The 13088-nt window shown below is 35.1% G+C and overlaps 1 protein-coding gene and 1 long non-coding RNA gene across 2 annotated transcripts in view; one reads left to right on the top strand and one right to left on the bottom strand.

Annotated features, from left to right (window-relative positions):
• The window catches only part of LOC129234113 (uncharacterized), a 98455-nt gene that overhangs the window by 54482 nt on the left and 30885 nt on the right, over window positions 1–13088 (top strand). The window contains exon 2 of the long non-coding RNA XR_008581528.1: window positions 10616–10835. This is a non-coding gene — a long non-coding RNA (uncharacterized LOC129234113). The remainder of the gene's footprint in view (window positions 1–10615; window positions 10836–13088) is intronic.
• Window positions 7758–13088, bottom strand: part of LOC129234111 (otoferlin-like) — a 407264-nt gene continuing 401933 nt past the window's right edge. Inside the window, exons 42-45 of the mRNA XM_054868003.1 lie at window positions 11609–11799; window positions 10630–10808; window positions 8345–8445; window positions 7758–7938 (exon numbers count right to left, since the gene is read on the bottom strand). Coding sequence (XP_054723978.1) covers window positions 7758–7938; window positions 8345–8445; window positions 10630–10808; window positions 11609–11799 — 652 coding nt within the window. The remainder of the gene's footprint in view (window positions 7939–8344; window positions 8446–10629; window positions 10809–11608; window positions 11800–13088) is intronic.

The following is a 13088-nucleotide window of genomic DNA, read 5'->3' as shown; positions in this document are numbered from 1 at the left end:
CCCCCATGGGACTGACTGTCTTCCTAACTTTGACCCCTATTTGGGAGAGAAAATCTCACCACATGAAAACCGAAATAGACTTCAAGGAATTTAAATTCTGGGAAGAGAAATGCCCAAACTGAGCTTCTAGTTGATTCATCCACTTCTGCTTAAACCCCATGCTCATTCTACGAGAAACAATGAAGAACTTTGTGAAAGCTGTGAACAAAGATGGTTTTCTAATACCTTAGAGGGAAATTTCCAAGATATATTGAAGCTAAGGTTAAAAGGAGCAACTTTTAACTCCCCTTCAAATGCGCAATTATGAAAATCACTGTTTTTGAAAAAAAAAAAAAAAAATGTAAAGGAAGAAAAAACACCTAAGAAGTCTTTAAGGGTGCATTGCAAGTATTTCTAAGCAGTAGAGAAGACGAGAACTAAAAACAGTTGGTCAAAAAATTCCGAGACCATTGATGAATGATATGTCTCTGAGACCCTATTTTTTCACTTCCTCCAGGATACTTTGCTTAAAAGCTGAAGCTGTGAGCGATGGACATGAGGAAAGGTTTCGCCAAGATATCTTTACCATGGAGTGCAGATAGAAGGGCCATAGGGCTGAGTCAAAAATAGTCACTAAATGCTGCTGAACTATTACAGGAGGTCCTTCTTTGACATGCAAAAAACTATCGAAAATGAAACGTAACAGCGCCAAAAGCAACCACTTCGGAAAAATAAACATTGTTTAATAATACAGGACCTATTTAATAACATTTAATGCACATGTTTTTTCCCCCTTTTAATCTTACGGTCAAATCTATGTGGGGTTGTTGTGCATCTTGAAAACAAGAGCTAATAAAAAAAAGAAAAAAAAAAATTCCTCTACCATAGTCGTTTTTCTCGACCCAAAATTAGTAGAAATTGACTATTTAAAACCAGGACTCAGACAAAAAGTTATTTTTTTTGTTGACTAGTGTTACTTATCCTCGTCAAGAATCTCCTATTTTATATTCAAATTTGACTCTTCTCTTGGACCTGAGACCAGGACGGCATAAATATTTTGAAACACTTCAATCCGGAAAAATGTATACTTAAGTCAATCTCATGGGCACCCATATGCAAAATTTAAAGGGGGGGGGGGGGGGTCAGATATTTTCTCCATGGAAACCGATTTCAGTACAGATTAATTATTAAAGTTTGACATTTTTGATAACTTATTCATTAATGGCTGGAGAAGAATTGTTTTTACATTTTTGCGAAGAAAAAAGTACTAAAAGCAAGAAAGTTTTAATTTCTAAGGGGGCGGGGCTTCAGCCCCCCACTTGCCCCCCTATTTGGGCGCACATGGTCAATCCAGAGATTAGTTCAGACAACGAATACTTATAAAAGCTTCCACTGTAATCAATTACATTAGACTTTTCCAATCACCGGGTATTTTGTCACAGGAGGATATTTGGAGCCTTCAGAGATGGGGGATAGGACATCAGCGTCGCGTCGCAAGCATATCCTGTGAGATTTTTTTTCTCCCGGAAACGAAACAATTTCCTGCCTCTCTCTGACCAACGCGAAGATACCGAAGCAGTCTGCTCAAGAAAAGAAAAATGTCCTTCAATAAGAAAAGAAAAATAAAGGCGGTTTTGATTTTTCTTCTAATGACCTTTCCTTGAGAAATGGAAGCATTTTTTTTTTCTTCCCTCGTCTAACCTTTAACATTGTTAATTACTTTTAACAAGCAACTTCGTCATAATGGAGCTTAATTGAGCGTGTTAAATATTAAAATGAAAGCTGATACTAGATGCGTTAATCTATGTAATGTTAGAAATAAAAATTTAGAACGGAACTAAACGAGCCTATTTTTACAAAATTTTAGTCACACGCATATTTTTTTCCCTCAATTGATTTGCGTTTCGTTTTCAAATGTATTAATAATTAATATTATAATTTTATAGTATCAATAGGTTTTCATTTTACACTTTCGTCAAATGGTAGAATTTTTGTGGGTTAAAGCAATGTCATGATTTTAAATAGATAGTTGTCCTTCTTGTTCAAAGCAGGTCATTTTATATTTAACTTTGACCCATTATGTGTGTCTGCTAGGTGCAATATTGACACTAAAAAAGTTGTAACTTCTGGTCATATGACGTATCAACCTCAAACTAACTTATCCGTGCAATGCTCAAAGAATTCTATAACATGAAACTGTGTAAATTTTTCCACACATTTAAATTATTCTATAAAATATATTCATATTTAAAGGGGGAAAACACACAAATCGAAATAGATTCGATATTTATACGGGATTAAGAGCGTGAGCATAGTAAGATCGTATCTTTGTTGGGTTTAAAGTGAATTGAATAAAAAATAATTTTGCCCGAGATTAGTCACGGTTCCTTATGACTAAAGCAATGTTAGGAAAATTCCGAAGAACGAAGACAGAACGAAGAAAAGCAAAATGCAAATACAGAATGCACAAGAGAAAACTATGGATGCTTTTGTAGAAATGTTTTATGTCACAGGTCTTGAACATTCAGAAGTTTTTGAAGTAGTACGATACATAATAAACAAGTGGTTTCTAATAAGTAATGCAGTTGAACTCTCATATAAAGAGCTCTTAACGAGAACTCTGATTAAATGAGGAAATTAGGATTACTACTCAGTCGACTGTACTTACTGGTATACAATGCTAAGCATAGGGAGGCATAACTCGCTCAGCGAGCAAACACCCGTTTAAAACGAGCATTACTCTGTGATTTACTGAATTTTTGTTCACATTCAACTCAGTTTATTCTTTCTTAGAAAAATTCCTTTAACCTTCTGAAGTCAACTGAAAACAAGCTTAGATCCAGAAAATTTTCAAAAACTTGGACGTTACCTTTTAGTTCTTATCTGATTTACACCTGCTTGGGGGAAGGGGGGGGGGGCTGTCACATTTTTATTTAAAACAACTAAAATATAGAGGTTTAGCCAGCAAGGAGGTCCCCGAACCTGTTCCTTTTCTTTTCCGTTGCTAGAAGTATTTCAAAATTACGTTTTAGAAATTCAATTTCGTGACAATTCCGGGGGAATGTTTCGAAATCATCTCTCCCTAACATCCTCGAAACCTGTGTAAAATTGCAATTTTTGGAACTTCAGTTTCGAAAGATTACCGGAGGAAAAATCACGGAACCCATACCTTCCCCTAACATTACGCGAGATTGACGCCAACGAGATACTTATTTTTGAGGATATTGAAGCTTCAATAATTGATGACAAAAATATTGAAAGAAACCACGATGACGACAAATTGAAAAAAAAAAAGCTACAATAGCACAAGACAGTTGAAAAGCAAATAAACCAATTTCTTTGGCATTGTGCAGAAATTAAAAAAAAAAAAAAAAAAAAAAAAAAAAAAATTAACGCATACTCAATTTGCTAGTTATGATTTTTTTTCATGAATCCGTTTTTTCGAGCACTCGTTTATAACGAACAAATATCGTGGCCTTTCGCACTCGTTATAAAAGAGTTCGACTGCAAAGCTGAAATGGCAAAGTTCTTCAGTTAAAATCGTAAAAAAATAAATAAATAAATAAATAAATAATTGAAAAATCAGTTGTGCTTTTTAAAATTAACACAAAATAATGAATTGTGACATTGCTTGTTTATTAAAAAGGATGATTCAGCGTTTTCAGCGTCAGTAAAGCTAAAATGTGCGACTCAATAGTTTATTTAATTTGTATAAATAGTAAACATACAAACATCGACCTACAATGTATGAGATGTGACATATTTCATGCAAAATTAGGGCCACCATAAACATTTTACACCACTTCATCAAATACCCGTTTCGTATCAATAAAAATGTGAAAATATGATATATATTTATCGAATTCTTCAGCAATCCCCGTGCTCGTACAAAGAGGGGTGGAATATGTACAGCGCGCTCTTTGTTCGACATATCACAAGAAATTCGGAGAAAAATATTGCGTGCAATCTTCCATTTTCAGTTTCACCGAAATCACTACGATTTGTTTGCTGCTGCTTGAAGGAGAAACTTTAGTGTTATAATAGTCTGACTCTGATAAAAAAAGATGCTTCACCTTGGACGAGTTCATTTATGATGGGTTAGGATAGGAAAAATTCTTAAATTGGCACAATGCCAACAATCACTATCGGCAACGCAAATCAACTTTCCTCACCCCTATCTGATCAAGTGAAATCGTTTAAGCCTCAGCCCATCGGAAGTCAACTCATCAGAGCCAGACTATACTTCGGAAGTTGAATGCTTTCATAAGTGGAAATTAGGTTGGAAAACATACGTTAATGTTTTGATGGTTCAAATTCAGTCAGAACTTCAACAAGTCTTTCAGAGGAGCGTATCCAGATAACACTAGATAACTTGGTGAAGGGATGCATACAAATTAACCTCACTATTATATCTTCCAACAAAAAGATAAACTTTGTTACCAGTTGTAATGCCATATCTCGGATGTTTTAGCCATACAAATCCAAAGGCCAGACTGAATGCAAAGTGTCGAGAGCCCGGTCATGACACTCAAAGACTGTAGTTTCGTCCCTGTTATGGATTCAACAGTCTGGAAGAGTCAATAACAGAGCTGGAGGCAGATGCTTCTAGTATTGCTTATTTGTAAGACTGAAGTTCTAATTTGAAATGCATCTAAGCACAAGATATGAATTGAAATACTTCCTAACTTCCTGACCATTGTTTCCCCTAAAACCAAGCAGAAACAAATTTTGTTCTTGTGCAAAGATAGCCTCCGGAAAAATAGGGAAAAGTATTGCTCTAGAACGGAGGAGTGCAAAGATTATTATATATATTCTTAGCAATGATTAAATATATATATATTTAAAACAGTCAAGGGAGGTAAATAGATGAATTTATGTATATGTATATATAATTTTTTTAAATCTTATGTATATATATATACAGTTTTCATTTTAGAAATGTGTCTTTACAAGGTAGCCATTCCGTATTTACAACATCGTCAAAAGCTTTAATAAATACACTTTGAATTGTGGGAGAATGCGGGTAAAAATACAACAACAAGACCAACTTCAAAAGGATTGCCAGTTTGTCTCTCGGAATGATATCCTTTATACCAATTAAATAGTCTTTTGAACTACCATTTTGACCTGGATGGATTCCAGACAAGTAGCAATCATGTGGGACAAGATTCGAAAGATCTATCTGTCCTACTTTCAAGATGCTTTTCGCCAGGTAATATGTTTTGAGGATTTAACTGCCGTGATTGTTGCATGAGCTGACCATTTATAACGCAATCACATTTTGATCGAATTATTCTTTTTCGGTATTAAATCAGGGAGCATCTACGATATCATTTTTTTCATTTAAAAACGTGCCAACTGTTAAAATGTCTCAAAAAATTTCGAGTTAGAGAAAATCGAAATTGCACAATCGATTGTCGTCAGAGAATTCGTTAAATATTTCAAGCTTTATGCTGACGATTAGTAGTCGATGAATCTGAAGTAATTTACCTAAAATGATCTCACAATTATTCAATCCCGAATTTTACTTTGAAGGTAAATATTTTTCTTCAACCTATATCACCGTTAGCCGTAAAAAACATGTATTTCATATCTTACGTTTTTCATTTTTAAATATCAGCAATTATCGAAGAGAAATACTCATCATGAAGAGTGAAATCAGTGTAACCTCGTGGAAAATGATTCTTGATAATTGAATTAAAACAGGGGGGGGGGGGGATGTTACAAGATACTTTTGGCAGCACTCCCGTATATTTTATAGTCAGATAGTTTGACCATGTAGCTGTCATAGCAGACAGAGAGACTTTCGCCAATGCTGGGGCTGTGGGACAAAGCTCCTTCCACTCAAATCTAAACGACAAAAGATATATCATATAAGTTTGTGTTTAGGAGAAACCTGAATCACTTGGTAAGGAAAGTAAATTCATGTAGGGTGCAAAGACTATTTTGGTTAAGGTGTCCTGATCATATCATGAGATCTTGATCTTATTGAAACTTTTCCATTGTTACCCATTTGCTCATAAAACCTGAAATAAGAAATCTTTTCGGTGGCATCAATTAATTTTCTTGATATTACTCATTCTACAATTGGAGCAAGGTTAAGTTGGCAGCATACGTAGTAGCTTTTACAGTGATGCTAAATTAGCTTTGCCTCAACTATAAATCAATAAATGATTGTTTCGGCTTCCAGACTTGGATGCAGTTGGTAGTTAATTTATCCTTGCTAGTCTTCTCTATTGTTGTTTATGTTTTTTTTTTTTTTTTTTTGAATCAATAAATCCGCCTAAACAAATTACCTGGCGTTAGATTTTTTGCATCTTTTCGGCGATGGTAGCTGTATTCACATTCTGTACCTTCAAATTTCTTGGAGTGAAAGACAAAGACAACATTTTTAACAAAAATAAAGTCACGTTTGATCCTTTGCTTGATTAGTACTTGATGGGCAGTTAACATTTTAATGATCGGAAAGTAATTCTTCCGTCATTAGGAAAAATGAAATAACATCACTTAAGAACAGTTCATATGGAGTTGAAACGAACTTTTGTTTAATTATCCGTTTAATAATGTATCACTTTTTCAATTAGAGAATGTTAAATCATTTTTGAAAAGTTACTGCATACTTACAATATAGACATCGAGAAAAAATCGTAAGCTCCTCATCTGCGATTATGGGTGCACATATAATTGATCTCAACTTGTACTACTTAAACAAGACCGCAAAACTTGGTTTACTTCATTTAGAATAAAATGTGTGACCGGGACTCTTGAAATGATGAAATTCCATCTTTTAATTACTTCAAGATAGGGGTCAATAGAATTTGGCCACATACAGACTTGCTATTTGTTTCAAGGTATCGCTTTTCTTTGATAGATGTTCTCATCGTATATTATTTTGTTGGTGTTCGAACAGGTATGAAATTTTCTTAATTGTGTAGCTTTTACGTTCTATGCTTAACCTGCTTTTACTAATGACCTTTGAGCTAATGGCTTTAGAATATAGTGCAGTCCTTGAACCTCAGTTGGAGAAGAATTAGAACTTTATGTATGTTAGAAACTTTGAAAGAGGGAGTGATTTTTGATTTTAATTATCAATAGGTTTAATAAATGGCGTTGCGTTTTTTCTTCAAATTTAAGCTGTTCTAATGTATATTATATATCAAGGGATCTATAATGTGTCGAGTTCGTCTAATTATGCGGGATGTTAAAAAACATATTTACATTCTTGTGGTGCACAAATAATAAGTAATTATCAAAGATCCTGCTATTGGTTAAAATATTAAGGGAAAATATCGTCAGATATATTTTATAAAAATAATTATCGATGCTTGTCATTGTCATCATTTATACTACGATTTGAGTGAAAATATTTTTCCCTTCAGGTCTTGAAATATTGAAGTGTTTCTATTGGTCAGAAAAACGACGATATTATGTTTTCACACGAGTGGGCATTATGCAAGCTCTTACACTTACAAAAATCTTTTGCTTGTTTTTCGAAAATTGCATCATTCCGGCGGGAATGAAACAAATGTAGCAATGTTAAATAAAAGGACGATTCTTTAGAATCATTACCTGCTTGCGCTTAATAATAATAATGAGAGAACCTTTCAAATTATATCAAAATTGTATGAGGTTCTACTACAAGTATGCTAGCATCTGCATAAAGAAAAGCGTTAAGAGATTGATTAGGTTTTGGAGACATTCAGGAATGTCGATAAGATGAGTTGTTTCCTCTTTGAAAGGTGGCATTAAGTGGTTTTTTGGTCTGAAACAGTTTTCTTTCAAGCCCCGATCATTTTCTTCATGGTGTACCCTGGCAGGGAATAGACAAAGAGCAGTATGATGAGTACGAGGGCAGCAAAGAGGATAGCTTTCAGGATGACCCACTTGTAGTTGTGCCAGATGATGTAACGGATCGACTTTAGGGGGTTGAGGAACCAGATGAAGGTAGAATCTGGTCGACTAGAGGAGAAAAAAGAAGTAGACATTAGTCCCTTTAGAGAATATTAATCCCTTGAAAAAGAACACAATGAAACTGGAAAAGCATTTTTAAAAATGAATTTCCCAGTAGAAATGGCAAAAAACCAAATGATTCACTATTATGTTTAGTAAAATGAAGGAAAGGTTAAAATCAGTATTAGTAAATGAAAACGTGTACTAATGTTTATTAGAAAAACAGAATTTAGTTAATTTAAATAAAAAAAATAGTGAAGACGAACAATCAAAATGTTAAGAACATGACGCAGATAATGCCAATTGTGACCTTTTGCAAAATTACAATATTTTTATATAGGTGTTTATGATAAATAAGAAATTAAGTTTTCAAAGATGCGCTTAACAGGAAAGCAATGTTCATTGTGGTACTCACTGAGGTTTGTCGAGGGGATCCGGTTCGTTCCTTCCAAGTCCGGCTGGATTCTTTTCTGCCTCTTCTTTGGATAAGAGATGAAGTTCTGCTTCTACTTTACCCTGAGGAGAAAAATAAAAGAAAAGTGAAGACTACAGTGAGAGATTTCAAATGATCAATCATTGCTTGCAATATTGGATCAGGTGATTTTTTTACCCAGTTACCGTCCCAACATTTGAATAATCAAAAGCTAGTGCTTAAAAAATGCAATTGACGTATTTTTATTGGTTCAAAAGTAAGATTGCATGTAAAATGCAATCTTACTCTCTATGTTGCAGCTTAAAAGTCGTTATTTTGGACTTAATTCATCATGCTTAACATTCGCAGGCATTGGTCGGAAAAATTATTAGTCGTTAAGTAGAGGATTTTGCGGATATTGTACAATAGTAGGGAAATATATGGAACACACAGAAGTTGGTCTTCAGTTAGGAGCTGCTGATTTGTAGAGTAATGTTTACAATCTACCAATTTCGCCGATAATGCGGTACTATTAACCAGTTTTACAGGCTCTAATACGTTTTCTTTGGAGGAATTTTTGCTTTCGACTGTTAAAAACTTATACAGGTGGTAAGTTTCTAAAAATATGTATTCATTATTAGAAATGGACATTAGTATATTCGTTACACTTAGTCTCATTTTATAAAGTATATACTAAAGCGTGTTAGTTTTTCAATCCCATACTTGTTTCTGCGCTCTTGGGAGATTCTTTTGTTCTGAAAGGGCACTTCGGGTTGTATTAAATACCTGTTTTTTTTTCAGAAAGCAATGTCATCGATTTTACTGTGCAGTTTATACACACCCCAATGGGCTAGGTGCGGTAAGGAAGTAAAAGGATGAGTCCGTTTAAGAACGCACTGTCGCTCTGACCATCCGGAAGATAGTAAGGACAGGCATTTTTGTGATCCATGTTTATGTCTCCTGTGCAAGCCGAGCTCGACTAAGCGAAAGATTGATATCACTTCTTGTGTGAAATTCGGCACAAGTCCTCGATGGAAATTTTTCTCTCAGTAATGACAGCCTTTGGTGACAATTGTTTTACAAAGAATTCAAATTAAAATATAGAAGGAATATCTGTAATACCCGAAATTCCTCTGCATGTATGAATAGGAATCAATAGGGAAATCACAGGGTGTTCCGTTTTAACCGGCAAGACCTCTATTTTCGCAACCGTTGCCCAAGATGCATACTTCCAATTGCAAAAATGTTCAAAATCAGATGCGGAGTTAAGATATTGAAAATTTGAAGTGGAAATAAAAGCGAGTCTAAAAATACGAAATTTAACTTTTTATACGGGCCCTAGGTCCCCTAACTTATGTATAGGGAAATAATTTCCATTAAAAAATTCCAACACAAAAAGTTTGACAGTACGACCAATGTGCACCGAGATATGAAACGCAGCGTTTTGTGACTTACATCGCCGTCAATAACACCTTTTGGGGAAAAATATAGCGGTTAACAAGGGTTTAAAATTATATGTGTGCATAGAGTGTGGTTTTTCAAATTACTTGAGGTTTTGTAGTGTTTTTTTAGCATCATGGTATAACATTTGCATTTATTTTTGAATTGAATTTAAAAATATAAATACTTGGTTATTTTACTTCGACAACCTTTCATTCTTCTGAAAGGGCGATAAGTTCCAATCTGATCTTCTGTATGGTCCCTTAAAACTTCGAACTCTAATATCTCCATGAATTTTGGTCGCACAAATATCAAGTTTTTTTTTTTGTTTTAGTAATATTTTTCAATGGAGATTATTTCCCTAAATATAAGTTAGGGGACTTAGGACCCGTATAAAAAGTTAAATTATGCATTTTTTTGACTCATTTTTATTTTTGCTTCAAACTTTCAATATCTAAACTCTGCATCTGATTTTCAACATTTTTGCAATGGGAAGTATGCATCTAGGACTAACGGTTACGAAAATAGAGGTCTTGCGGAACACCCTGCATATTTAAAATCAGTTATTATATTTTATTACGCTGTGACATGTGTATAGTATAAATTTATACTAAATCAATTTTCTATTGAAGGACTATTATTTTGCTTAAACGTTTTACTTAGGAATTAACACTCATTATTTTGCGTAAACGTTTTACTTAGGAATTAACACTCATTATATAAAAACGGAATAAAAATTATTCAAAAAAAATCTAGAAATTCAAATTGTATTCAGAGTCCGAGACGTGGCTTAAACGTCTAAAATCACCACTTATAGCTTCTATTTTGATTTAGGGACGGGTACCCACCGTAAGTTCCATCTCGTCATTGTCTTTCTTGATGAAGAAGGGCCACCAACCTTTGATGCGACGCTGCTTGAAGAGGGATACCTGTGGCACGCTGCCGTCCGACCGCAGCATGTCTAGCGTGCACAGTTTGGAAGACTTTGCGCCCCGAGGGAAACGATTCAAATCCAGCGTGATGGCTCCTGTTGCGGAAAAGAACGAGAACGTTTGTAAGTTTTAAAATGTATAAATCCTTATATATAAATATATAATGGCGAATGATCGAGTAACGTTCCTGACGCCATCAACAATGAAAGTCGCGCCACAGCATGGTAATTTGATAATATTTTTTGGTAATGTTTGACATGCAGGGTAATGCTTTCTTGTGACAAGGTTGAATTGGATCCGATCACTTAACTGTTTTACTGGTAAGACTCATTTTAGGGGAATGAAGAAACGAAAAGTGGTTGACTATTAACGTTATCTACTGGATTTTAGCGTTAATCCACTAGAGAGTTAGGGTTAAAATTTAAACTCTCCAAATATCACCAAACAGGCAGTTGCTTCGTTAAAATGTAGAAGAGTAGAAGCAATTTTCATTCGTCATACCTTGACGGACGATTCGGGTTAATAATTTTGAATTTTTTTCTTAAAGAAGCAGGATTTTTGAAAGAGCCACGGTCTCTTTTCAAAACTGCAGAATATAGTTGTGATAACTGGAGAGAGTTTGTTTTTTGATGAGTTTGGTGGAAGGGGATGTATTATGAGCGTTGAATTGAGTTACCATCGTATTGCAATGGCGGTGCTAATCCAGCTCTGGAACAATAACCCTTCCTGCTTTCACAAAACTCCTCAAGAAGAAATGAACGCTCTATAGGTCAGACTTCATCTACCCGGAGCCGAAGTAAATGCTAATTTCATCGAAACAATTAAGAACACCATGCATAAATTCACGAAATGTTCCTCCAGTATCGCAAAGGAGATCAATCATTCTGTGTCTTACCTAGGAAGTCGTCCGCGGAGAAGTGGTCTGCGTCCCAGACTTGAAGTTCAAGCCTGGCTGGTATTTTGCATTCAGTCTCGTCCCAGCTGAAAAGGGATTCTTTGCGACTGATGACGATTTTTTCCTCCGCCGGCAAGTAGTCAAATGGATACACGAACCGCCAGTTGAAGTTGCCTTCGCCAGTCAGGGACCTGCGCACAAACTGAGTCTTAGTAATGCTGTTGAGAGAGGCATAACCAGAAAACAACGCCCCATGACTTTAAAAGTCACGTCTTTTTCAGGTGATTAGAAAAATGTTGTCGAAGTTACTAGTACTGTACTTGGAGGACTACTGCTACAAGTTGGCATTCAGTAAACCCTCATTAATTCGGACCTTGTTAAACCGGACTTCGCTTAATCCAGACAGCCATTTAGTACATGTACTCAGAGCTGCCAATTGCTACGAAAAAATCGTAGTTTCTAGGAATTACAGCTTTAAACTACGACGCTACGAATGCGGGTCCAAAAACTAAGATTTTAGGATTTTTTGATTTATAATCCCAAAAACACACACACACAAAGAGAAAAGAAAAAGGGGGGGGGGGAACAGCATAAAAACTAAACCGGTAAGTTCATAAAATCAAACTTCTACACATGTGCTGACGGTCTTTGTGCAGCAAACATCGCTCTTCGAAAGTTGTATGGTGTAAAGATACATTGGTTTTTAGATCGCGACGCAGTCATTCAATCGTCGGAAAAAAAGCGGAAAAACTGAAAAAAATTCCATGAAGAATATAATTTTTTAAAAATTCCGTATTAATATTTTCTGCATCATACTTGAAAGTTGTTAAGTATCATTGTAAATCGGTGGAAGCGGCCACGCCCCCCTCCCCCGCAAAATGCTACTACGCTTTTGGATTTTCAAAAGTTGGCAGCTCTACATCTACTGTATAAGTAAAACGCAAGTTAGCGCAACAATGTAATTTTGGAGGCAGTATTTTGTATTTTTGCAATTTTCTCTTATGCAGTTTTAAATTTCATTCTCTTGAATTCAAAATACTTTTTTTGCTGTTCACAGTAGTTTACAGGGTGTTCCGTTTTAACCTGCAAGACCTTTATTTCCGCATCCGTTAGTTCTAGATGTATACTTTGAATTGCAAGAATGTTCAAAATCAGATGCAGAGTTAAGATATTGAAAGTTTGAAGTAAAATAAAAAATGAGTCAAAAACTACGAAATTTAACTTTTTATACGGGCCCCAGGTCCCCTAATTTATGTTTTGGGTAATTTTCTCCATTGAAAAATCATTCCAACAGAAAAAGTTTGACATTAGTACGACCAATATTCACCGAGTTATGAAACGCAGCGTTTTGTGACCTACGCCACTTTACACTCGCCATCAATAACGCCTTTTGGAGGAAAATATAGCGGTCATGTGCATACAGTGTGATTTTTTAAATTGTTCGAGATTTTGTAGTGTGCTTTTGCGTATCATGGCAGAA

Source organism: Uloborus diversus, chromosome 1 (genome assembly GCF_026930045.1).
Source record: "Uloborus diversus isolate 005 chromosome 1, Udiv.v.3.1, whole genome shotgun sequence".
NCBI classification, from domain to species: domain Eukaryota; kingdom Metazoa; phylum Arthropoda; class Arachnida; order Araneae; family Uloboridae; genus Uloborus; species Uloborus diversus.
Note: the sequence above shows the minus strand (reverse complement) of the source record. Positions and strands in the feature narration are given on the sequence as shown.